We start from the raw sequence: 27,655 nt of genomic DNA, 5'->3' as shown, positions 1-27,655 counted from the left end.
TGCTGGGCTTGTTGGAGTTACCTCCAAGACCAAGACCAGTGTGGGAGCCTGGAGGACCGGCTCTCAGAGAGGGAAGGGAGTCAGAAGAGGCTCCGGAAAGTGCTCTGGAAAGCAACTTGAAGGGCTCTGATGATACTTTTCCTTTGAAGGGTTATTCTAAGATAAACCCTGTCTGCCATAATTCCCTTTGCAGAGGGCAGAGGGGGCCCTCTGGACACTGCTCGAAGTTCTGGATCTACAGCTTAATCAAGACTGCCATGAGAAGTTGAGTTTATGATTGATTCTTCCTAATGCCCTTGCGTTGTTATTGTGCATTTTAGAATGCAAGGGATTTTTATAAGCAGTACCTTCTTTGACCTGATCACTGGACTGATACAGAAGACCTGGGGCTGGAGTTCTGGTCCTACGCCCACTGTGACCTTGAGAAAGTCCCTCTGCCTCTGTAAACTTCCATTCTATCAGCAAATACAATTATGCCCGCTTAACTCCCTCACACAATAGTTGTGGGGATGCCACAGGTGTGGCAGCACATGGTAATAGTGGAGAGCTGCACAAATCTGAAGTATCCTACCTGATGAGAATAGTGTCAGGTAGGAGAGGGGTGGCAGACACAGGCTGCACAGCTGGCCCAGAGATGGATTGGAAGGTCTTTGTACGGTCCGCCATCACTGGGGGACCATTGGGTGCCATGCGTGACGTGAAAAGCACTGAGCAATTCCCATCAGCTCCATGCTTGCACATTGTAACGCTTAACAGATGCACCTAACAATGAGCAGTTTTATCTCCCAGAAGGTAGAATGATAAGAGGCACTACGAATTTGGACTCAGGTCTGACAAATAAGCAAGAATCGGTTGGCAGAGTAGAAATGATGGGAACCTCTGAGGAGAATGAAAATATCATCTTAGAACTGGAAAAGAGAAATGGAAGACATGATCAGATGTACTTTCAGATTTTGAGGGGAAAAGTACCCGTGGTCTCATGTTCCACAGTGATCATGCACAAGTCCAAAGAGTCAGGGTACCTGGGTGGCTTAGTCAGTTAAGCGTTGAATCTTGATTTTGGCTCAGGTCATGATCTCAGGGTGGTGAGTTCGATCCTCACATTGGGCTCCACATTTAGCTGGGAGCTTGCTTGAGATTCTCCCTCTCTCTGCCTCACCCCCCACTCACATGTACTCCATCTCTGAAATAAATAAATAAATCTTATAAAAAGAGAAAGGAAATGAACCTCTGACGTGTGAGCTCCACAGGGCACTTACTGGGACAAGACAGGAGGAAGGCAGGTGAAGAAACTGATGAGGCTGTACTGGGGATGTTCTCTGGGGAGCTCAGATTTTATTTTATTTTATTTTATTTTATTTTATTTTATTTTATTTTATTTTATTTTATTTTATTTTATTTTTTTGAGCTCAGATTTTAAATAGGCTTTTTAAAATATAAAAGTAATACATGCTTAATGTAAAGAATTGGGAAATTTAAAAAATGAGAAAGGACAAGAAGCATCGCCTATAATTCTATGGAGTGGCAGTTGCCATTAATATTTTTATGTTTCCTGGTAATATTTTTCTGTGCATTGTTTGAGACTACCACACATAGGTACACGTGCTATTTAGTTTTCTACCATATGAATAGGGACTCTTTACAAATGTTCTGTGACTGGCTGCATAATTTTCTTTCAGAGATGTTGTCCATGGTTTACTTAACTAGTCCTGTTGACTAGGTTTCCAGCTTCCTGCTAGTAAAAATAGCACTGCAATGAACATCTTTGTGCGTCAACGACTTCTCTGTATCCTAAATTACTTTTTTAAGGTAGATTCTTAAGTGCTCACAACAGTTAAGATTTACAGGGCTCTGAAATTACCACCAAGTTGTTTACCAGAAAGATCATGCCAGTTTATTTTACCCACTTTTTTTGTGTGTACCAGCCTAATGAGCTCAAATTTTAAAAAGATGTCTGTGGTAGATAGAAGAAAAACTTACTGAAAAGGAAAACGTAGAGCCATGTTTAAATTTAGAAGACTAAAACTAAGTGAGCTGAAAACTATAGAAGCTGTTTAAGAAAACAATGAGTGTTGTGGGTGGTTTAAGAATTAGGACAGTAGGAGTACCTGGATGGCTCAGTGGTTGAGCATCAGCCTTTGGCTCAAGTCGTGACGGTGGGATCCTAGGATAGAGTCCCACATCAGGCTCCCCATAGGGAGCCTGCTTCTCCCTCTGCCTGTGTCTCTGCCTCTCTCTGTGTGTCATAAATAAATAAATAAATAAATAAATAAATAAATAAATAAAATCTTTTTTTAAAAAAGAATTAGGACGGTTTTGGGGCACCTGGGTGGCTCAGTGGATTGAACATCCAACTCTTGGTTTCAGCTCAGGTTTTGAGCCCGTATTCATGCTCTGTGCTCAGCAAGGAGCCTGCTTGAGATTCTCTGTCTCCTTCTGCTCTGCCCTTCCCTCCCTCTGTTCTCTTTCTCTCTCAAATAAATAAATAAATCCTAAGGGGGAAAAAAAAAGAGAACAATATCAGCACACTCATTGGGTCGCAGGGAGTGACATTAACAAGTTGGCAAAAAGAAAACACAACTGTTCAACTTCTCTCTTTCTTCTTTCTCTTCCATCAAGGAGAATGATTGTCAGACTGAAACGAGTATTGCAAACATTGACATAAGGGAATTAAAGCCCAAGATGGGCGAATTGATGTAAAAAGGAATCTGAGTTGTTCTAAATAAATTCAAGGCTCTTGGCCCCGACAGATGACATACGGGAATGCAGAATGTACAAGGGTGAGCTCACTGTCTGCCACCCTAGTGATCCCGGAGGGTTGTAGGAAATGGAAGAGGTACTAAAAGAAAGAACCACTATTGACCTGATGTCCATAATAGAGAAGGGAAAAAAAGTGCATGTCCACACTAAAAATGGCTAGCAGGATATAACTTCCAGATGAAATTTGGGACAGATTTTGAAACATACATGTTGCGAGCACTTAGTAAATAAGTCACCGCTTCAGAGCCAAGCACCCGCTCCTTCTCTTCTTCCTCTAGCCTCTTTGATGAGTCTGTAATTACATATTTATGGACATGAAAACAGCATTACACTGAATTTTAGATGGTGCCTTTTTGGCTGAGCTTGAAAAATGTACCAACTACCAGAGTAGATACATGGATTGATTGTTGAGCACTGGTACCCAAAAGGACCAATAACTTGATCAGGATACATCTGCAAGGAGGTGGCTGGTGTGTCACCAGAGCACTCCCATCTCAGCCCTCACCTAATCATCATTTTGTCAGGAACCCGTTGAGGTGGAGGATGCTTATCAAAGCTGCAGATGACATGAAGCAGTGAAGTATAGTTGTTACTAGAGATAGAGCAAAGTCTAGAGAACTGTAGCACGCTGGAATTATGGCAAAAAAGAACAAGATGAAATCTAATACTGATTGACATATATTCATACAGTTGGGTTCCAAACACCAGCTATGTATGTGCAGGGTAAAAATGATAACACTCGTGAGCGGAGCTATTTTTTATTAGATGTTTGTTGTACTCCACATACTGCCATCCTATGTATTTTATATTATTATCATTTGTATAATCTTACTCTATATTAGCTTTATGGCATCTTCACATCTGATAAGTACATTGTCTATGATTCAGTGGTCCTTACGCATGGGTTGAAAATTGTCCCCATTTTTCAGTGGAGGTTAAGTGAGATACAGAGAGGTTCAGTAACTTGTCTAAGATCCTACAGCTGGGAAATCATTTCAGTGCTGGCACTCAGTGCCTGCAAGGGTATCCACTGTGGAAATTCACACAACCATTGAAACTGTTCTCTCGCTCTTTTTTAAATCAGGAGTTTAGTTTGATGTCCTGCCAAAACACCAGATAAGCTTAGACAGAGAGATAGGTGGTTAATAATATGGACTTTGGGCCAAGCCAGCTGGCTTGGCCATTTCCTGGCTGCGTGACTTTGGCTGAGTCAAGTTAACTTCCCTATACTCCAGTTTTCTCCTCTGTAAGTAGGGATAGTGATTGTTTCTATCATATAGTATTGCTCTGGGGATTATAGGAGTCTGTACAGAGAGCGCTGAGAACAGTGCCTGGCACACAGTGAGCTCTCGTAAGGATTCGCGGTTATCGTGAGGGACTTGGCAAGCAGCATGGTGGCAGAGTTCTAAGAGTTGGGACTGTGGAGCCAGACCACCTGGGTTTGGATCCTAGCACCACCGTGCCCAGTTATGTGTGCCACATTTTTTTGCTCATCTATAAAATGAGAATAAGAATCTTTGTAGAAAATACTCAGTCTACATGCCCAAGAATTATTAGCTACTACTGTCCATAGAAGTATATTGTCCAAAGAAAGAAAAGTTCCAATCCTGCTCCTGGTACTGTGTTTAGGGGTGAGAGCTAAGGAGGCTCCCTGGAAGTGGGGGTGGGTTGGTGAGGGTCTAAATACTGCAGTAGAGAAATTATGTTTGTACCAATTAAGGATGCTTAATCTGAAGGCAAGATGACTAAGCAAGGAAGTGATAACTTTCCTCATTTGTGTCAAGGGTTACAGAATCGTTCTGTATCATTTAATCAAGTTATGACACAGCATGAGATGCTGGAAACAGAGAACCTGGGCCAGCTTCATCTTCAGCCTCTTAACTTTTCCTGGCTTTCATTTCCTAATGAGTAAGATGGGTGGGAGTTGGGCCAGATCATCTCTGGGGTATCTTCTTCTCTTTTATAGTTCTATTCAGTAAGCCACAGAATCTGCATCAAAATCCCACTTACACAGAAAGTTTGGGACAAAGGATGTGTTTGGGGATGCCTGGGTGGCTCAGTGGTTGAATGTCTGCTTTCAGCTCCTGGCATGATCCTGGGGTCCTGGGATCAAGTCCCACATCAGGCTTCTCCCTCTGTCTGTGTCTCTGCCTCTCTCTGTGTGTGTCTCTCATGAATAAATAAATAAAATCTTTTTTTTTTAAAGGATGTGTTTGATGAATATATACTATAGTAAAAGAGCTTGAACTGAGTATTGTTCAAACCAGTGCCATCACCTCATGACTCTGAGCCCTGTTTCCTCCTCTGTTAAACTGAAATGAAAACATGATGGATTTCACAGAGATTTTGTGAGAATTACATGAGATCATACATGTGAAAGCACCTTGTCAAAATGTTATGTTTATTATTGCCTTAGCCAGTTTAGAACTTTTCCAAGAATCGGATTCTAATAAAACACTCTTAAGCACCATACTTGACTTAAAATAACTTAATCTATTTTCCGAGACTCAGAAGATCATTCAGGAAGTTACAAAATCTCAGAGTCATCTTGGTGAGCAGGGAGTAGTTTGATAGAAAAAAGGTCCTGGCTATTTGTAGGTTTTGGTCTTTAGGATTCAGATGAAGTGGGAGTGTGTTGACTATGTTAATAACAACTCAGAAAGGAATAGAGATCACATAGCCTAAGCCCCTCGTTTTACAGATAAAACCACTGAGCCAAAATCAGCTGTTAACTAATGGGAGCTCTGGGAGTAAAATCCAGGTTCCTGACTGACTCCGAGCACATTTTTCATTGTTGTCTAAACATAACTCAGAAGGTTTGAAATGAGCCTAAGAATGTGCTGATGAAAGTGGCTGCTCCTTTGAACATGGAATTGAAAAAATATTAGAAGCAAATTTAAGGGTCTCAGTGTGTCAATGAAGGGTATGGCACCATGAACTTCACTTGACCTACTTGGAAAAAAAAAAAAAAAAAACCACAGTGGAGTTCTTAGGAATTTTCTTAATCATAGCAGTTCAGTTTTTCTGAACGAAATTCTCAAATATGTTCTGAAATGAATTCATATTAAAAATGCAGGTCTTAGTATGACTTTCATGGGCTTATTATGTGCAGAGGGAGTAGTGTAACAGAGGTACAAAAGAGGTACTAATGATTAGGAACCTCTGTATTGGGATCCCTGGGTGGCGCAGCGGTTTGGCGCCTGCCTTTGGCCCAGGGCGTGATCCTGGAGACCCGGGATCGAATCCCACATCGGGCTCCCGGTGCATGGAGCCTGCTTCTCCCTCTGCCTGTGTCTCTGCCTCTCTCTCTTTCTCTCTGTGTGACTATCATAAATAAATAAAAAATTAAAAAAAAAAAAGGAACCTCTGTATTATTCAACTTTGTAGAGTTAAAGTCTCAAGAGGTAACTATAAAACCAGTTCTGTATTATATGTTCTCCCTCATTTTGCCTGGTTGCAGCTTCTGTGACATTAGCAGCCGTGAGCCAGGCCAAGTCTCAAGACTGGTACCTAGGAGCAGTGAGTAGCCAGTGAGAGTGACACTTTATTCCTAGATGTGTTCAAAGCAGAGTGCCACCTACACCTCCTTCCTCTTCCCATTTATAAATCTACTTCTCCAGGGATATACAGATTTTTTGCTCTATTTTTAGTCTGTTGATAACTTGAGAAAGCTTCCAAGAATCAAAGTCTAGGAGGGGGAGGATTCAATTCATGCAGTCTTTTCTGAATCCCTAATAGATGGCTGAAAATCAATTGGAATTCTGACTCTAGGGGGGGAAATGCATGTGTAAGCCATGTGTGATGGGTAAAAGCACAGACTCTGCAACCAGACTGCCTGGGTTTGAATCTCAGCCCTTCTTGTTACTGTGGCCATGTAACCTTGGGCAAATCCCTTCGATGCACTGAGCCCGAGTTCTCTGACCCGAACCACTATCTCGTGTGGCTGCTGTGAGCATACAGTTAAATGAACTTATATATATAAAGTGCTTACAAGAGTGCTAGATGTAGATGTGCTTAATAAATGACTATTAAGTAAATTAAGTGGTCCTAATTAGAATTGTCTCTGGGTCCAAGACTATTCCACTTAGATACTATAACTCCCAGGCCTTAGGCTGTTAGGTTTGAGGAACAGGGGCTTCTTTTTCCTCAGTCATTCTAGTGAATTAAAGAGAAAGCAGCAGTAGGACTTGACTTTGAACACCAGAACTTATCAAGCCTCTTTCCAGAAGCTCGGTAAATGTATCTACCTTCTCTTTATGCCAAGGGAAGAGTAGTGACTCCGATCAGTGTATTTATTGAGTGGACTCGAGCAGGTAGCTTGGTCTGGCAAGGTCACTTTTGTGAAACTGCTAGGATTACCATGGTATTTCCCTGGCCTGACAGTGACTTGATGGCTCCCTTTTGCACACAGCCCAGAGCATTCATGTTGGTTTCCCAGGAGGGGCTTTCTGCAGTGGTTCTGCTTGCTTCAGGGACAGGGCTGTGGGAGAAATTAATGGGAAGTGAAAAGAGAAACTGTCGCTCTTCACCAGCAGGGCTGTTGGGAGTGTGTGACTCTTCTTGTATTTAGGGAAAAGATTACTCATGAGTATTTTCTTCCATAGAATATAAAGAACCTCAAATTACTACTTGTGGCCCCCACCCCCTTGTCACCCGCCTCCCTCTGGTTCAGTGAATCCTCTGCAGACACTTCAGCATTTTACTCTCATTTCCCCTCCCAAGTGGGATTCGGTTCTGTATTTGCTCCAGCACTCACACTTCCAATCAGCTACCCCATCGTTTTTCCTGTTTCTGACTGAGCATCATCTGCCCTGTGGCCCACCTACCACCAGGATCTTTTCTAGGCCAAGGTTGACTGGCCCCTTACACTTGGCACCCAATATCTGGGCTGTCCCCATGCTGTCTGTGTGAAGGAGAGGAAGGAAAAAGCTCCTAATGACAAATCACTAATCATTCTGCTGTTCCTGTTCAAAGGGGACATCACTGACAATAGGAAGTAAACGTGAAGGTTTTTTGCCAGTTCAAAAGTTGAGATTTTCCAGAGCCATCCTTAGGCCCACTCCTGTTTCATTGTGATTCCAGATATGTGTTTTCAAGGTCATTGGAAAGAGTGGGAGCATCTTCTGTATCCGAGGACCATTTTTAATAGTCATTACTTCTTGGCACAGTTAAGAGTCAAAAACAAAACCTTGAGTTCCTTAGTGGCTGTGTGTTATTCTCAGTCACAGAGCAGTAGCATACTACACATTCTTATTTTAGATGCCACTATTTTTCCATGTAAAATTATTAAACATAAAAATCAAGAGAAAGGGCTCTTAAATGTCCATCTCTGATTATGCCAGGGCCCGTAGTTCTTTCTTGGTGACCTGCACGATAGACTACTTTAGAGAAGACTTCCCCAGAGCTCAAGGAAGCCAGCTACTATTCTTCAAAACTAGACTTTGCAAAGAAGCCACCTGGAAGGCAGAGCCAATATCATGCCCAGAGGCCCTGGACTTTCTCCAAGGGATCTGAGCTGTTCATTCCTGGTCCACTAGGGAGGAAAAGCAGCCCATCCAAGTAGACCAGTCCGTTCTTTATTATGCCTAATGATGAAAAGGTGACTGTTTCCAGGATCCAGCTGAAGGGCACTTTTATAGCATGCTCATGGAGTCTCCTTAGCAAGTTTAAGTAACTTGCTGGAGAGACTGAAGCTAATTCTTAGCAAATCCTGATCCCATGGTATTTAAACTATTAGTTCATGCAATACAGTTTAGAGAAAAAAGCTCTATTAAGCATCTAGCTTCTTCCAACCCAGCAGTTCTCATTCTGGTCTCAGGACTGCTTTCAATTCTTAAGAATTATCGAAGATCCCAGAGAGCTTCACTCATGGATTATATCTATCTATATTTACCATATCGGAAATTAAAACAGAATTTTTTTTTTAGATTAAAACAGAATTTAAAAAATACCTAACTTGCTGAAAAATAATAAGCTGAGCTTATATTAGCATTAAGTATATATTTATGAATATGACTTCCAAAACAATTAGTGAGAAAAGTGGCATTGCTTTAAAGGTTTGCAAGTCTCTTTTATGTCTGGCTTCATAGAAGATGTCTGGATTCTCCTATCTGCTGCACTATCACATTATGTACCTTCTAGGAAACTCCACTATATACTCCCGATTAAATGAGAGTGAAAAATGGTAAACTCTTAATATTGCTATGAAAAGAGTTTTGACTTCATAGACACCCTGAAAAGGTCTTGGGAACCCTGAGTGGTCTCCAGATCACACTTTGAGAACCACTGTTCTAAACCACTTGAAGGATATATCAAAGATTTCCAGTAACAGCAAAATGAAATAAAAATATAGACTCAGTCAGGCTTCCAGAAAGATCCAGCCTGAGCTACCCTCATAACCTAAGCTGCAGCCCTCCCTCTGGCCCACTTCTGGTCCTACTCAGAGTCCAAGTACCACCCCCACCAGCAAGTTCAGACATCAAAAACTAGAATAAAAAGGCAAAAGACCTTTTATCCTTACTTTGCCCTCTTATTCCCAGAGGCTAGTCTGATAGTTTCCCAGAGGCTGAATGAATTGCTCTTCCTGGAAGAAGTTTCAGGGAACACTTCATGATTTGGCAGCTCTCGAAGGTCAAGCCCAGCTCTGGAACATTCCCACTTCAAAAAGATAGTGGGTGACAATCAGATCAGCCATGACTCTGAGGTCCCCTCTGAAGCACATTGACAATTGTCATGACTCTGAGTTCCTTGGGTGTTTCAGGCCACCGTAGAGCCAGCTTTAGGGCATACCTGGGATCGAGAGAACCTCAGGAGCTGGGCAAGAAGGGGCCAGGCAGTAACACCTCGGGACCATTAAAGACATAAAAAGGGATTTGTCTTCTCATTTTGCCTCTAAATACATACTTCATTTGGTACCGCCCTTTGGCACTGACAAATCTTGAGCTTTAACTTGGGCTTCGGAGTTGAACATAAGGGCTCTTCAGATGTGGAGACTCAATTTTATTAACCATTCGGAAAGCTTTTCCTTTTATTCCAGATGTCTAACTGACAAGACCTTTCTCTCTCTCTTTCTCTCTTTCTCCCTCCCCTTCTGCCTTGCTCTCTCACCAACAGGCTTGCAGCCAGTTTACTGGAGCAGGGATGACGTAGCCCAGTGGCTCAAGTGGGCTGAAAATGAGTTTTCTTTAAGGCCAATTGACAGCAACACATTTGAAATGAATGGCAAAGCTCTCCTGCTGCTGACCAAAGAGGACTTTCGCTACCGATCTCCTCATTCAGGTGAGAGTCTGGATCCCTGACATGCGCTCAGCTTGGAAAAAAATCTGTTAGCCATTGGTTGCTCTTTGCCACCACTCATCATGCCCAAGAAACCCCCCACAGTTGGCTACCATGAACACAAAGACAATGACTTGAGTTTAATAGAGTTGAAAGATCCTAATGACATAAATCAGTTTGAGGGGAAAAGAGGAAGAATTTTCAGATCAAGGGGAACCTTTGAAGGTTGAGAAAAGGAAACTGGTTAGGACCTACAGACACCGGAGCTTGAGGGATCTAAGTTGTGCCACTAAATCAAGAAGAAAATGCATTCTAGCCCTTCCACTCTGCCTTGCTCCTCATTCTGGAAACTTTTGGAGATGCTTAGGAGTGAGTATAGGTAGGGAACTACCCAGGGAAAACCAAAGACGGAAGAGGAAGGGTGTGCGAGCCCTGCTAGGGTAGATGGAGTGAAAAGAAGAGGTGTGAGGAAATGGGAGATAAGAATGGGAAGAGGTGGAGACCCTAGTAGCTAAGGCAAGCTTAGAATTAAACTCAAAGGGCTTCCGGCGGCCCCCTTTGAAGTACCAAATTTTGTGCAGTATTGCATCTTGTAGCTTATGGAAATCCTGAAAAATGCAAGTGGAAGACTTCTCAGGCTCATCTAACTAGACGGTTTTGTCAGAATAAGGGCTCCTAGGACTGCATGGGAAGATTCGATTCAGTAAAGAGCTTTTGTACCTGCACAGTGTATTGCTGACACAGGTAAGACTTCAAATAGACTTTCCCATTTCATTTCTTAAACATTGTGGAGATTTAGAAGATAGTTATTTGGGAACTCCATAGGGGAAGGGGGAACTTTGGCCTCGGGTTTATGCCTCTTGAGGGGCTAGTTATTCAAATATTAGCAGGCCTCCCTCCTCTCGAGTCTCATTGGGGCCGACTTTGATGTAACTTGTCCGGCAGAGACTCTCTTCGTCTTGACCAAGGGCAAAGGTCCTGCATCAGGTCTTGGCATAGCTCCAACGACGTTCAACCCTTCCTTACTCCTGGAGGCCTGCCAGAAGTTAATAAACCAACTGTCATGAGGAACCATCGCCATCACAGGGGGTGAGATAAGAATACAGAACAGTATCTCCCCTGCTTTTCCCAATTGCAGCAGACCGTTTATATGAGGAAATGATAAAGGGAAGTTTCCCCCAGAAGTAGAGATGTTATTGAAACTTGAAAGTTTATTATCTCTGAAAAACAGATCTTTTTCAGGTTTTGCGGAGTAATGGAGCCAGACATGCCTGAAACATTTTGTCTCAAATCATTGCTTCTTTCTGTAGTCTCAGGATAAGAAAACTAGAACAATCATACCCATAAATAAAACTAACCTAAAAGGAAACTAAATAGTTCCTTTAATTTAATGCAAAAAACACTTACCTTGTCTGTTCTCAGGAAAACTCAAAGGTATACTCAAAGGGGCAAAGTCACCTCTCTGGAGGAAAAGAACTCTTCACTCTTCAGCATGTTCTAGAAAAACCATTCATGTAAGGCAAACAAGGGGAAACACAGTGATGCATATTGAGGGGATTTGACTTAGCCCTTACCCTGGCTTTCCTCTGTCAGTCTGTAAGTCCCACACCCTCCCACCCACCCCATCCTATCTTAGATACTCCTTTTTGTTGCTGATTTATTTTTCTCCCTAGTGACCTCTGTCCACTTTACTTAGAAACTAGATTCTCTCTGCTCAAAGCTGGAAGCAAAGATAGACAAAAGCCTCCCAGCCATATTGTCAGGTCTCTGCCAGAGCAGACCATATGGAAGATGGACAGGATCCTGCTGTCCAGTTAGGATTGCACCTTTGAACCTAAAGACAAAAGGAAGCTGGAGAGGAGAGAGGGCAGGGTAGGATGGAGCTTATGAAAAACAGAATAGAGTTGATTTGGAGCATGAAGGATAGATGAAAATGAGGTAGGGAGAGAAGAACATTGCAGGTCACTGGAACAGCATTAGCTTAATGTATTTGGATAATGGTGAAATAATAGCCCATATGAAGAGGCAGGAGGTGGGAGGCCAGATGTAGTCACTATACTAGTCTGGTCCTGATGTGTCTAGTCCCCAGTTAGGTGGCAAAAGAAATTCATTCAGCGAGTATTCTCTGAGCAACTCCATGCTAGATGTGCAAAAGTATGGGCTCAGGAGATTTACGGATAGCAGAGGCGATTTCAGCCTGGACTGTCAAGCAAAAGCTCAAAGTATGGTCACAGAGGCAGCCTTTGAAAACTTGGAAAGACAGCCAAGATGGAGGTAAGGAAAGGTGTTAAGGAGGAACTGTAGGTCAGTTGGTGTAGAGATGGAGTTCAGAGATAACACCACACAAATTCAGTCCTCTCTTGAAAACACTGTCCATCGTCACTCATCACTCCTGCCTGACTTGTCTGCTGACCTTCTTCAGGAGAGCTTCACCTGATTCCCATCCCTGCTTCCCTAATTAGGCCCTGCTCTCTTTTCCTCCACCTGTTCCCGCTTCAGTCCACACTAGGTGCTGTCCTAGGGTATGTCCAGAGCATACCCTAATTCTGGCATGGCCCCTCTCACACACACCCACACCCACACACACACACACACACACACACACACACCATGTTTTATGTGCTTGCTTTCTGTTCTGCATCCCTCTCCAAGAGGAAGTTCACTTGGGCAAGGCGGGGGTTGTATCTTGTTAAGCTGACTTGTCTCCAGAATTTAGCACAGTGCATGGCACCCAATTGGCACTCAACAAATATTGATTAAATTATGACCCAACACATGCCCACCTTTAAAGCTCACATGTTAAGAAGTTTGGATTTTGTTTTGCAGGTAATGGGAAACCACTGAAAGGTTTGGATGAGGAGAATAATAGAATTGGAGCTCTTCCTTTGGAGCATACGTTGGCCATCAGTGCATAGGGCAGACTAATATCACAAAAAACAGGAGAACTAGTTAGAATGTTGTTGCTAGAACTACTTAGAATGTCTAAATTGGAGACATTGAAGTCCAGAATGAGATCAAGTGAGAGTAAAATAATAGTACTTCAGGCATAGAACAGTTAGCTAAGATGAGGAGCTCATTTGTAGCAAGTGGGTAAGACTTACTTTGGCCAAGTGATGCCACAGCATCCAAAAAGACATATCCTGTTCTGCAGTTGGAATTCTGAGACCAGAGCCAGGCCAGAGCTAGCAACAGTAGCTGAGAGCAGTATCCCCATTACGTTGAGCTGAGAATAAGGAGAAATGTATGCTGTAGGTAATTTAATTAAGGCATCAACCAGAAAGCCATGGGTAGAATTTCAAGGTGATACCTGCCAGTAGGGGCTGCAAGAAAATTTATCATAAAACAGGAGTGTTGTCAGAGGGTCTGGAAACAAGAACTAAGAAGACATTCTCATGATGTGGCCAAGCGGCAGGGTAATGAGGGCATGATTGACCTGCTGGCATTCTCCTTAGGTAGAGACAGGTATAGATAGAAAATCTTCTTTAGTTCGCAGACATCACATTTCTCATTGCTTCTCCTCACTTGGACTTTCTGGTTTAGCATTTGATGTAGTAGATGTCCCAAGGCCCAGGTTCTACACATGGCTCCTCTACAGACCACTATACTTCATTGGCCTCTGTTTTCCTTCTCTGTAATACGACATTTTTGCCATAGGCTCCTGAGCACCCTTCAGCTCTTAACAGTTCAGCCCACTCTCAATCATGAAACACTGCCCACCTTCTATTAAACCTCCTACCCCACAGGCAAGGGATAAATACTTTGATCCCCTTCAACCTCTATGCCTCGAAAACTTACACTTAACCCAATTTTTTTCTGTCCTTCTTTGCATTTTTTTTGCTGCCTAAGATGAATCAGCAGCAGCTTTGCATCAGTCATGGCACTGCTGAAATAAAAAGTATCTGGTTGTCCCATCACCATGAATGGATGTGTATAGCTTCCGCCCAGCCTTGTTTCCTTCATGGCCTCACCCAGAATTATGCTCTCTATGTATGGAAATAACATTCTCCTCAATACAACTCATTTCAAATATAGAGAGGAGGGAACAGGACCCAGTGAATTATAATTACCTGAAATATTCATATGTCACAGGTCCAAATCTGGTAGCCTCTCTGAACTCCACATTCTTTGGCCAGTTTGACAAACTGCACCTATCTCATCCATTTCCAGGACAAGACTTGTCCATTTTTAACCTCTAGAATAAAGCAGGGAACATGCAGAATATGCTTTAAGTAATTACATTATCCCCAAATAGAAGATTTTAAGGCTGAAGATAAATGGGATATTTTCTTTGAAATATTCTCCAAGTTAAAGGATATAAGATGGTGAATTTATAATATTTGCAAAGCTAAAGAACAATGTGAAGGAACTGTAACTTTATGGAACTTTACCTGTATAGGTCATTTTATCTACTCTTAGAGCTATTAGACAATTACTATCTTAAATGGTCTGGGATGATTTAAATTCAAAGGGATATTTATGATTTGATCACTTTGACGCCTGAGAAAACACATGAATAAGAAGGAATGGACAAGTTAGCATTGATATTTACTCTAATTTAGTTATCCATTGTAAGACATTAGGGTGGAATGAATATATATATACATTTATGAGAACAACAGCAACCACAGGTTATCTTCAATTTAATTCATGACCCTCTTTGAAGCTAAAAAAAAAAAAAAAAGGAAAATACACGTATTTTCAAATCCCTTCAGTTCAGCAAATAATGTATGGGGGGTTTACTAAGTCAGTGAGTCAGTCAGCATACCAGAATGTGATGTTGCAAATTATTCCTTCCCTTTCTAATATACTAGAACCTTGGTTTTTGGAAATATGCTTTGCTTGTGGCCTTCAAATATAGTAAAATTCCCTTTCAAGGTTAAACAAAAAATACTGATCTGTATCTTCATAAAGTTCCTCCTTGGACCAACTTGCTTATTCATCTTTATGAAGCAATGGTAGGTGCATTTGCTGGGTTGAATGGCTGGGTCAACTCACTATTTTAGAATCAAGTAGCAGAATCTGAGGGTATGAGTTACAGAGGGGAATTATACTCCTGAAGTATGGAGTTGCAGCAGGCATGATCCTTGATTGAGACACTCAGAGTTGACTCTTCTCCTTGTATCTGTGAACAGAGAAAAATGTACACACATCAGAGAAATGCTTAGATAGGTCAATTATAGAAAAGTCATTTAATTTCTTAGCATTTTGCTTTCCCCATTTATGAAATGATAGGGTTGACCGATCTCCCTGCCACACAGCGTGATAACACGTAAAACGTAAAACACTTCTTTTAATAAAGCACATACTTATTTTACAATATTCATATTTTCTCACAAGCTTATTTTTCATCTGTAATATCTCTTTATTTTTTATCTGTAATATCTCTTTATGTTCTGCATCCAGCTATACAGACAGTTGTCTTACTGTATCTCTTTTCTAATTTTTTCTTATCTTGCATACAATATTCAGATTTTCCCACAACCTACTCCCTTTTTCTTAGAATCTGTGTCTAAGACATTGATATCAAGCTAAATCCCAAATAGTCGTTCCTAAGTAAAAGACTAGCTTATGGTTATAGAGGCACTCTGTATTTATAAAAAGGACTGTCATCTACTCAGCCTACAAAAATGGTTTGAATGGAATTTTTAGAAAATAAGGCCGAACAGAAATTGGAAAGCCAAGCAGTCCTCTGATCGGAGGGGCCTGTCATGGCCACCAGTGGGACCTCCTTGGACCAGTGCCTGCCTTGGCATTCCCACTGCTGAATTTACACTAGAACTGAATGACCTAAAGCCTTGAACTTTATCTTGAACATCTACCACAGACAGAAAGGACCCAGCAGAGAGAATCTGATGACAAATCTGAAACATACCCCTCCCACCTTTGCACTATTTTTTTTTTAAGAATTGGTCAAAAGGAAACTAAAATCTCTGAATAAAAACCAGAGAGAGAGAGAAAAGAAAACAGTTTGCAAATTTAAGAATGTGTTACTTCAGATGATCTTCACATGAGGATTATGTATATAGTAAATCATCACCTGAAAAATGCAGATTTTAAAAATGTAAAAATTCTGCTTTCACCCTACTGAATTTGAGAAGTTAAACATTGAGGAAGCCCAGGGGAGGGGCTCTGGGTAGCCATGTAGATGACACTATGTGTGGGCCCCAGCCTTCTGCAGAACAGGGAATGCATAAGAACTTTAAAAGTGATCAAACTCTCTCACTGATAATACCATTTTAAGAAAATGTCCAAAGGACACAGTCCAATGGCAGGGGGTGGGGGGTATGTGGGAAGATGCCCTTAGCAATTCTATTTATAATTATAAAAACTGGAAATGCCCAGGCTACCCACTTGCTATGGGACTTGCTGAATAGACTTGGAGAATGTAAATATAAAGCAATTTACAGTGGCATTACAACTATTCATCAAGCTGCTTATTATTTCTTCAGTAGATGATACAGGGCCTTGCAGATCATGTTCAGGATTCTAAAGGTTATTTTAAAGACAGGCAGAAGCCATTCAGCATTTTAAGCAGAGATTAGCATGACAAAATGCAAAGGTGAAGAGTGGATGTGGGCAGTTGGCCTGGTTGGCATTCAGAAACAACCATATTGACGTAAAGTAAGATGGAATCAGCAGGGAGAAGGAGATGACACTGGGAGTATTTAGAAGGCAGAGTCTGAAAGTCTTAGGGACTGATTGGATGTCGAGTAAGAGAAAGAGAGTAGTTAATTAAGCATAACCCTGGCCTGAACAACTGGGCATTCCCTGTATTAGGAAGCACCACGTGGGATAAAGACGTTTATGTTCGACACACTAAATGTGTGGTGTCTGTGTGGCATACAAGAAGTATCTAGGAGAAGAAAAAAAAAAGTATCTAGGAGATAACTGAAGGTTCTGGAGTTGAGATAAAATGCCTGACTGGAGTAGATTTAGCATAGATGGGCTGACTGAGGCCATGGGAATAGGTACAATTACTGGGGAGAAAGACTAGTGGGAGCCTGGGGAGCCTTACTGTTGCAGGGTTGGAAAAGGTGGAAGGAAAACCAGAAGGGATGGAAATGTCCAAAGCCATGGAATGTTCTTAGAAGGAGGCAGAGAGTGAGTGTTGCTGATGAATGTTGCTGAAAGGCAGAGTCCCCAAGTCCTGACCATCACCCTCTGGGCTGGACCGCAAGGTCAGTGGTAGAAGGGGAGGAAAGTGGGAGTAGCAGAGTTGGACAGCTCCTCAGCCAAGCTTGGCTGTGCTGGGACCACAGAAACAGGAGCAGTACCTGAAGGGAAGATGAAGAGATGAAGACAAGGCAGGGTGGAGGGGGTGTGTATATGCAGAAAACGGGAAAAACTGGACACTTCTTAAATGCAAAGGGAAGAACCCCATAGAAAGAAGTTGAAGATACAACTATGAACTAGGAGAGAGAGAGAGAGAGAGAGAGAGAGAGAGACTGAAGTAGAAAGATCTATGTCAAATGATGTCAACTGGGAAAACATATTTGATACATATGAATGTGACTTCATGAAATTTGTATATGCGCTTTAAATACAAACGTGTTGAAGCGAAGCAAATAGTTTCCAGATTTTTTGAGACACGTCTGTGAATAATTATCGAATCACAAGGGGTGCCATCTATTGAGCCCACATTATAGCAGACACGGGGCTGGTGCTTGTTCATCTCATCTCACTTGATCTTCGTATCAGCCCTGCCAAGTCTGTGGCATTATTCTCGTTTGAGACAAAAGAATATTTTACTAAGTCTGGAGTTAAGCCTCACAGAGAAAGAATATTTGCCTGAGGGCATGCAGCTGACAAATAGAGGAACCAGGAGGACCTGGGACTTCTTGCCCGAGAGCCCAGGCTCTTCCCTCTAAAGGAAAGAAACTTGTACCCCCACAAACAGCATCTGTATATTTCCAGTCTTCAGATGCTAGAAACATCGTTCACTCTCTCTAGTATCTGTTTAAAGCAAATTACAAATACAATAATAGAATATAGTATTCTGAAAGTGGATGCCTGCCTTTTCACATCAAGGTCACCAATACAGAATTCTGTGTGTGCTTAGTCTCTGGGGTTTCTGTGTCATATACATGTATATGCATCTACCTTGCGCCACTTGTGCCTACAAGCAGTGCACCATGTGTCACATGTGTGCACGTACCCAGGGGTACATCTAGGTTTTATGGGGCCTGAAGCTTATCATTTGGGAGACACAAATAGTTCTAGGGCTCCTCCCAGGAGCCCATGCAGGTAAAGCCCTAAAGCTCGGTGGCTTCATGGCAGCCCCACCTCTGTACATACATGTGTATACATGAACTATGTATGTATGCATGACGATATATAGAGAAACCAGCAATTGCTATCATCCCTTAAGCAGGAGCCTTGGTTCCATTGCTTAGCACCATAGAAGCGCCTTTTACGGTTAGCACTAGGTATTTCTTTTCTGGGAAGATGGAGAAGATTTATCATGAATCAAATGAGCCAAGAATTTTTTGACAAGTACCTTTCGAATTCAAACCACTGGTCATTAGGTAAGTTAGATAGATAGTGCTATGGCTCGTGCTCTTTATTTTCAGGAGGCAAATAAATATAACTTATTTTTCAAAATCTTTTCTTATTCCAGAGATCTTTTTGTTAATACTACTTTTTAGATGTGATCTTCTGTGTATATGAACATTTTAAAAGTGTAGCAGGAGAAGAGGCTGGGTGTTGGAGGGAATGGGAGGCAGTAGAGATGGGAGAGGATTGGGGGGGGCACATCTTTATTTATTTAGAAAACTGTTGTAGACGAGACACACGTTCTGTGTTGTTCCAGAGCCAAAACTAGGAGCTGAGGTACATGAGATTGTAGGGGAGGCCAAGTTCCAACTCAACAGAAGAACTTTCTATCAACTAGAGCTGTCCAAAAATGATCTGCTTATGTTTGTGGCTGGCCGCCCATCACTGGAAGTATGCAGCCAAAGCTACTTCTTGGCAGGGGAAGGGGAGGCAGGGGACTTCTACTGAACACAAGTTCGACTCAATCTAAGTAACCTCTAGAATCCTTTCTAAGATTCCAAGCTATTATCAAGCACACACCGTTACTGCCAACCACACATACACAGGGCATGCACAGTAAGTTGATTTTTCTCCCATAGTAGTGATGCGTTTGTGCTAAGCCAGCCACATTCCTTGACTGAGCCCCTGGTTGCTGAGGAAACATGTCTGTGAATGGACTGATCTATCTATGGCCATCCTCTACAGTCTTAGAATGAAATTTTTTCCTGGCATTGAACTTGGGACCTTTGGCCCACACTCCCACCCATCAGCCAGCCATTCCAAGTGGCACTTATGAATGTTATCTCACGAGTTCTCCTAAGAGGCTTATGGTTTAGGTAAGGAATTGGCAAGGTTCCACTTGATTCACCCCTCCCCTGCTTTTTTTCTTTTGCACACTCAAACAGGAACCTCCTCTGCCTGGCTCCCTTTGCCAGCTTTGGGATGAGAGGCAGAAGAGAGCCAGCACAGAAAGCTGGAAGAGTCTGCGGGGGAGAGTGTGTGGCAGCCCCTCTGTGGGCCTGGCCACCCGGCCAGGGGGATGGGGTCCAGAGAAGCCAAGATGAGTGAATGGCTTCAGTTAACCTTTGGGCTTTCTACAGGGGAAGCATAGCAATGACCATGACCCAGACACTCCTTTATTCTCCCTAAGAGACTGCCTTAAGGTCTACAGGTCTGTCCTACACCAGAATAAGAATAGTAAGAAGAATAGTAAGCCACTGGGTGGCTCAGTCAGTTAAGCATCTGCCTTTGGCCCAAGTCATGATCCTAGGGTCCTGGGTTCAAGCCCTGAATTGGACTGGCTCCCTGCTCAGTAGGGAGCTTGCTTCTCCCTCTCCTCCCTACTCATGCTCTCTGTTGCTATCTCTCTCTCTCTCTCTCAAATAAATAAATAAAATCTAAAAAAAAAAAAAAAAAGAACAATAATGGTGGTGGGGATAGTGGTGGTCACAAAGACAGCTAGTGTTTGCTGAGCTCTTGGTGTTTGCTGAACACTGTGATGAGCTCATTACAGGGATTCTATGAGGTAGATAGCATTTTGTAGATTAGAGAACTGAGGCCTAGAGAGGGTAAAGGATGTACCTAAGATCCCTAAGTCTGACTCCAGAGCATAGACACTTCCCCATTCTGCTTTGCTGCCTCGCTTTCTGTATGTACATAGAAAAATGGCAACAAAAAATAAGTGACCTACCAGGTCTTTAATCAGCACGCAGCAGAGCCCCAGGAGCAGCCTCTGAGGACAGGTGAGAGGTGGCATCTCTCTAGGTGCGCAGCCACACTCCTCCCCTCCTTGAACTCTCACAGAGCAGCGACAGCCTAGCCCACTTTGAAGGTAGATGTCGTTTGCAGTTCACAGGGAAGTTCAGGGACTGGCTCAAGGTCACTGGGTGCAGAGGAGCTGGCACACCAGCCCAGGCGGCCTGCGTCTGCAAGTCTGTGCCTTCCCCGCCACATCAGCCTGCCTCCCTGAGCGAACAAAGTCGAACACCCTCACAGACACTAAATTTATATTTCCTGGCCTCCTCTTCCAAAATGGATACACTAATTACTGGCCATTTTTTTTAGTAATACTAATCATCAGGAACACATTTTTCAGTGTTTCGTTTTCTCTTTCTGCGTACTACCGAAATAAAGCATTGCTCAAACCCACAGGATAAAACCCAGCGGGTGTGAGGCCATGTAAATTAAGACAAGTTCAGGAAGACATTACACTAAACCAAAAGAAACAAAGTGTTGATTAGGGGCTTATTTTTGTAAGCGATTAAAATATGAATCATTAAAATAGGACTGTATTTCAGGCTCTGTATCCTCCTCTCATCAGAGATGACATTACCATGACTACTAGGTTCAGATTAAATGTGTTCCAAGCCTTCTCAGCTCAAAAAGCCCACTCGTGTGTGCCATGGTTCCACCTTACACAGAACATTCTTCAAAGTCTGGTTCAGAACACCTCTGCATCCTCTCACCCATGTCATTCTAAGGAAATATCCACATGATATGCTTGCCTTCAACTCTTTAAAGTCTTTTGCTTTATTTAAGCATCATAGTAAATAGTGTCACTAAGTAATATTAATAACCACCCAAACTCAAAGGTAGAGGAAAGAACAAATTCAAAGCAGAGACACAAGGGCACCTCAGGAATCACTTAGGACAGAATATCCTCGAACTTTATTTGGTACAAATGGTTTGCAGAAAGAAAGAAATTAATATGGAGCATTTCTCAGGTTCAAGCAGAGTTTAAAAGAAAAAAATAATTTAGCAATAGCCCAAAATATGCAGTTAAATTAAGTTGTTAATTAAAGTATCTGTTAAAAATGGCTAAAATTAGAGACAAAAGCCCATTGTTCCGTACAATTGTTGACTGCATATCTGTATGTGGAAGGGCGTAGGGGGACAGTCAGAAGCCTGTGGTATTTTAAAGATTAATCACCCACTCCTAAGGGGTTTTGAGCACCCACCTGCATTTTTGAACTTGGATCTAAGCCGAAGGGGTGGGACAAGAACATGACAGGTTTTGGGTTTGAGGTTTTTGGATTTGGGGTTTTGTTTTGTTTTGTTTTGTTTTGTAATTAACTACTCACTGGACACTTTAAATACCAAATAGAACAGAGGGCCCTAGCTCAGACCAGCCCTCTGCCCATCTAGAGATGATTCTCAGGAGACTGTAGAACCTTGGAGTGATGCCCGTGTGTATTTTTAAAGGAGGTAAGCATCCCAGAATGTGCCAGTTCTTTATAGACTATCTTTAATAGTTAGCACCTCTGACCAGACTTAATGCATTTTCTTCATCCTCATTCTCTTCCTGCCTGGGATTGGAGTGGGTTCGAAAGGCATTTTTTTTCTTTTGGAAGATCTCTATGAAGAATGTATGAATTACCAGTGGAACATTAAACATTTTCAGACTTAATGACTTCATAATCCTTCTTTGGTTCATCTGAAATCCAACCAAAGATTGATGTGAAAAGAATATTTTTCCCAAGAATAATAGCAATAAGTTGGAATCGTTGAAATGTCCCATAAAGTCAGGTGCATCCTTGTGATGAGTTATCATTTTGCAGCTAGTGGAGGGGTTCAATAATGTGGAAGGAAAAAGAGCTGAAACTAGTACAAGCCTTAGATAAAACCATAGACAGTAGAAATAAGACTTCTCTCTCTTAGCAGTGGGATTTTAGTTGATTTTTGTTTTCTTTCTGGTTTTCGACTTTTTTAAAAAACTTTTTTTCATATATTACTTTCACAATTTTAAAAAATCCAATTAAACAATCACATGGCTGCGGCCCATGAGTTTCCCCTGTGTGCTACCTGAGGGTAGGTGGCATGCGTCTCTGGCTCACCGTTCTCTCTTTAGTCCAGTGCCACCCACAGAGTTAAAGCTCAGTCTGTTAACTAAAATATTCCCATTGCTCTAGTTCTCTTTATTTTTTTTTCCAGGTGATGTGCTCTATGAACTCCTTCAGCATATTCTGAAGCAGAGAAAACCTCGGATTCTTTTTTCACCGTTCTTCCATCCTGGAAACTCTATACACACGCAGCCAGAAGTCCTACTGCATCAGAACCATGAAGAAGGTACCAGAGGAGGCTTTTCTTTCCTTGTATGAGGTTTAGACAATCCAAAAGGTTTCATCATTTATTTGATAAGTTGTTCTTACTTGTGCGATTAGTTTGTTGTTTAACAAACACGTATTGAGTGCTCTCTATATAGAAGATACTGAGAGAAATGGCAGGATGAATGAGGTGTACTCTTAATTCTCCGCAATCTCATAAAGAATTGAGGTTCATAGAGAAGTAGCAAAGTGTAGCTGTAAGAGTAGACATCCTAAAGAGACAGTAGGAAGGAAAATGACATCCAGGCAGAGGCCTCAGGGTCAGCCTCATGAAGCAGGTGGTTCTGGGGGCTTCCTTGATCCAGCAGAATTCCGATAAGCCAGGGTGAAGTGGGGAACGCTCCGGGCAGAGAAAATAGGTAGGATGGAGTGAGTCCCTGGAACAAGAGAGCCATCAGATGACTTGGGTTATAAGGTTTATCTTTTAGCCACCCCCAACCAACCTTTTGTTCTAGAAAATGTCAAACCGGAGAGATTTCTCCCAAATAGAATGAAGTAAATAAACCCCTGTGAGCCATCACCCTATTTCAACAGTGATTGAGATTTTGCTTTGGCCAACCTAGTCCGCGGAGGTTATGCTGGAGCCAGAATGTAGAGGACTTTGATGAAGGAGAATCATGGGGGGCGGGAAGAGGGGGTAGAGGATCTTTGAAAATTTGTGACTAGAGGGTAATAAAAGCTGGGGGAACAAGACAGACTCAAACCCCATGAACTCTGGTGGGCGAGGGGTTCCTCTTTCGTGCACCAAAGGTGGTTTCTTGCGGTGTGCTCATTGGTAAAATGCGTGCCTACTTCTGATGCGCCCGTGCTATTCCTCTCTGGTAAGCCCATGTAGTCATAAAGTCAAAAAGTCATTAAAAAAATTAGTAGTAAACTAACAGGAAAAAGAACCAGAATTGAACTGTGGCCCTGGACATCGTTCCAAAGCAGGTGTTTGGGTGCAGAAATCAGTTATTAAAATCTGACTTGGGATCCCTGGGTGGCGCAGCGGTTTGGCGCCTGCCTTTGGCCCAGGGCGCGATCCTGGAGACACGGGATCGAATCCCACATCAGGCTCCCGGTGCATGGAGCCTGCTTCTCCCTCTGCCTATGTCTCTGCCTCTCTCTCTCTGTGTGTGTGTGTGTGTGTGTGTGTGACTATCATAAATAAATAAAAATTAAAAAAAAAAAAATTTAAAATCTGACTTGGTGCATCACCCCATTGAACAGAGATGCAGCGTGTCTCTGTCCCAGTGCACGCAGGTCGCAGGTCAGTAAGGCTACAGACACAGGGATGCAAAGTAATGCTTTTCAACCTGTACTTAGCCTCAGGACCAGATTACTTGAGGCCTACAACCCAGTTCCTTAGGGTATTTCCTTAAATTGACTGAGCCTCCTTGAGAGCAGGGCTAATATTTTGGTTTTGTTGTTGGCAAATTAAAAAATGAGAAGGTATTTGTTTTTTTAATTAACACTTCACAAAAGAGAGCCTGACTACAGGCGACCTGCCATCCCTTCCACGTGCCAAGTGGCTCACAGCAGGGCCCCCTTGCTTTCGTGATGGAGGATAAAGGAGCGGCTCTTGCACGCTCCCTGCCTGTTTCTCTCATCTTTTCTGCCTCCAGCTCTGCCCTTTTTTAATTTAGCAGCTGCCCCACCCCCGCCACACACACACACACACACACACACACACACAGGCACACAGCACACACACACACATAATTCAGCTTCTCTGTTCTTTTGCTCTTCCTGCCACGTACGTTTCCGGGTTGCATAATAGCCAACAGCTATTCCAGAGAAGAGGAGGTGGATTTACTGAAGCTTGACATTAAGGCAAGAATCGTATTACCTAGTTTGCCTCCTCAGATACAAAAGGTGTGTGATGCCCCCGCCCCTTCTGTTCTCCTTATTTAAAAAAAAAAAAAAGAAAAGAAATCCCATTTGGAATTCCTATTCTTCTTTTTATTCCCAGATGTGATTGGAAGCTTTTGGTCTTACACCACAAATCCTTTCTTATCCCTTGGTCTGATTTGACTCAGAAGTAGGTGTTTGTTGTTCTCATTTGCAGCAGCTAATCAATAGAGAAAGCCCAGCTAACTCTCAGAGCTACTCTCAGACCAAGTAAATACGGATGTGCTGCTACATACACCATAATGAGCTGTGCTCTTGAATGTTATGATGGTGGTGCTGGTGGTGGCTCAGGAGGTAAAAGAATGGAGCTAATGAGACCAAGGTCAAGGGCTTCATCACCCTGTGGACCAGTGAGCTCCACTTCAGACCCAGCTCTTAGAAGTAGTGTGTCCTCAGAGACCATTACTTAAAGCTGTCAGCCAGGAATCAAGACCTGAGTGTCCATGCCCAGTCAGCCGATTCTCTCAGATGGACAGGTGGACACATGAGAAGGGAAGTTTAGGTCTTTGTCAGATGGTATCAAATGAGAAGAGCTGTACAAGGCACTGAGATGACTAAACAGGCTGCCTGCCCCCAGTCTGCCATTGGTGACAAGGGGACCTTCTATAGAGGGGAATGGGTCATTACAAGTTCCCTACCTCCAGATACCTCCTACCTCTTTCCCTTTTCTCCAAACTAAAAGAAAAACTATCAGCTCAACATGATTGGTCTCTAGAATTAATGCCGCTACACTTCCTTGTGAATGGTAAAACACTAAAATGGACATCTGTTGATGCACAGAAAGATCTGGTCCTGAAAAAAGACAAATCTGTGAAGTGAAATTCTACATATCGAATAATAAATATCCCCAGTGATCTATTTCACATAATTGGGGGCTCAGTCCTTTGTAAAAGTATGTTGCTGTTGACCTGATGACGCAGGGATACTATGGCAGAATGGAAAGAGAACAGGAACATTCCAGAGTAGAACGGAGGCGGCCCGTGAACAGCCTGGCACCGTGAGGTGTGCAGAGTGAAGCGCAAAGACAAAGCTTCATTTACCCTCTCCCCGTGATTTCACCTCCTCACTGCCACTGATTGAACCAATTCCGATATTCATCATTTCACAACGGGAATTGAGGTCACAACACAAACATATCTTGTTTAATCTAGCAACAGATCCCTGCAGATATCGCATGTGAGTGCCTGACATTGAAATCTCGCCTTCCTCCCTGGCAGCTGCGTGGCAGTGCCAGAACTGGAAGCTGGTGCTACAGCTCAGAGGCTCGCCTCCGGGCTCTGAGGGGAGAGGTGGGTGGTCAGACTAATTCCAGTTACCCTTTATTTTGTAAACACTCGTTAATCTCCATATTGTATGCTATTCTGACCATCGTCATGCCTTGGGCAAAGCAGCCCTCCAAGGACTGTCCAGGTCCAGGAGAAGCAGCATTGCCACCCTCTTCCCTTAGTTACTTATGAGAAGAGAACACAGTTTCCTACAACGAAGACAGCCTTATAATCTCTCACTCATACTGAGCCACTGTGACAGGGAGACAGAACTCCACCAGCAGGCCTGCCGGGCAACAGGCACAAACCAGGACCACCCCGGACAACCTGGCACGCATGGTCAGCTTAGATAAAAATCTTTTAAAGAATGGGATTTGGAAGTCAGGAAACCAAGCTCAGAGCCTGTATTTTGCCAGAATACAGCTTAAAGGCCGGGTTTCTCTTCTCTGGCCCTTGGTTTCTCAGGTTGTAACAGGGCTTAGACTGAACGTTCTCAGATCTCCTCTGCTCTCGAGTCCTACATTCCCTCCAAAGTCTTCGTCTCCCTGGGTGATAGGAAGGTGAATAAGACACATTTTTCTACTGTCACATTTAGTTACCATTTAGGTAACTAAATCCAGGAAATTCTAAGTTTAGTGTCCTGCTTGGTGTTGCTCAGAAACAGTTGAACATCGCTTCTGTCCTGCCTTGGCTCACCCTATCAAGAACTGCTGGTGATATTACCCCTCTTAGTGGTCAAATCCAGAGTGACACCATCCCCTTATCTCATGGCAGACAGCCTCAGTTCAAGTGGATCCCTTTTCTTTGTTGGGACTCATTTTTATCTGCATAATACACATGAGTTAGAGGTTAGGTAGATAGTTATATAGGAAGGAGACAAAACAAAAAAGTGATATGTTTCTTTCACCAAAAGCAGGAATTTCAGATCAGGGGCAGCCCGGGTGGCTCAGTGGTTTAGCACCGCCTTCGGCCCAGGGCCTGCTAATCCTGGAGACCTGGGATCGAATCCCACGTCAGACTTCCTGCGTGGAGCCTGCTTCTCCCTCTGCCTGTGTCTTTGCTTCTCTCTCGCGTGTGCGCTCTCTCTCTGTGCGTCTCTCATGAATAAATAAAATCGATCTCTACTCCCATCCTCTCCTCTGCCCCATCTAAGAGCATGGAGTGGGGGTGATGTTTAACCACTTTAATTTGAAAACATTCACCCATGCAGTGCTGTAATGGTTTCGGCAATGGAGGATACACTTTTAAGACACCAGTGTTACCCTGGAGCAGCTCTTTGCCACCAGGTGGACCTGGAAATAGTAAGTGAATGGTGAGAACTTTCAAGTGTTGAAACAGTTGACCTCAGTTCTCCCTACAACCAGCACATGGTAACAGCCCAGAGAATAGAGAGGTCATTTCTTTGTGGGGAGTGGGTAGGGTGACATGCATTCTGGGATAGCCCAGAGATTTTCATTTATTTGATTGCTTTATTTTCTTTTAAATTTTTTATTTACTTATGATAGTCACACAGAGAGAGAGGCAGAGACACAGGCAGAGGGAGAAGCAGGCTCCATGCACCAGGAGCCCGACGTGGGATTCGATCCCCGGTCTCCAGGATCGCGCCCTGGGCCAAAGGCAGGTGCTAAACTGCTGTGCCACCCAGGGATCCCTTTGATTGCTTTATTAATGAAAATGTTTTCTTTCCACCCTTAACCCAAGGGTGTCAAATCCACATGCCCAAAGACTGCTTTGGAGGAAGGAAATCTAACACGATTTTAATGAGATAATTAAAGAAGACACGGTATATGATCTGCTTCATAGTAACAAAATAATAACTAACATTTATTG

General features: G+C 42.8%; 1 protein-coding gene and 1 long non-coding RNA gene across 6 annotated transcripts in view; one reads left to right on the top strand and one right to left on the bottom strand.

The window, feature by feature from the left end:
- The window catches only part of ETV6 (ETS variant transcription factor 6), a 239,074-nt gene that overhangs the window by 177,440 nt on the left and 33,979 nt on the right, over positions 1–27,655 (top strand). For all 5 annotated transcript variants that reach the window (XR_012017719.1, XM_072799011.1, XM_072799009.1 and 2 more), the window contains 2 exons: positions 9,874–10,038; positions 22,498–22,632. Coding sequence is in view for 4 of the 5 variants with exons in the window: in XM_072799009.1 (XP_072655110.1) it covers positions 9,874–10,038; positions 22,498–22,632 (300 nt within the window). In the remaining variant the exon portion in view is untranslated. The remainder of the gene's footprint in view (positions 1–9,873; positions 10,039–22,497; positions 22,633–27,655) is intronic.
- Positions 14,659–20,531, bottom strand: LOC140617487 (uncharacterized). The gene is made up of 2 exons (XR_012017721.1): positions 20,258–20,531; positions 14,659–15,157 (listed from the first exon to the last, which is right to left on the bottom strand). It is a non-coding gene; the product is annotated as an uncharacterized lncRNA (long non-coding RNA).

The sequence above is a fragment of the Canis lupus genome, chromosome 25 (genome assembly GCF_048164855.1).
Source record: "Canis lupus baileyi chromosome 25, mCanLup2.hap1, whole genome shotgun sequence".
In the NCBI taxonomy this organism is placed as follows: domain Eukaryota; kingdom Metazoa; phylum Chordata; class Mammalia; order Carnivora; family Canidae; genus Canis; species Canis lupus.
This window is presented reverse-complemented; position numbering and strand designations above follow the sequence as displayed.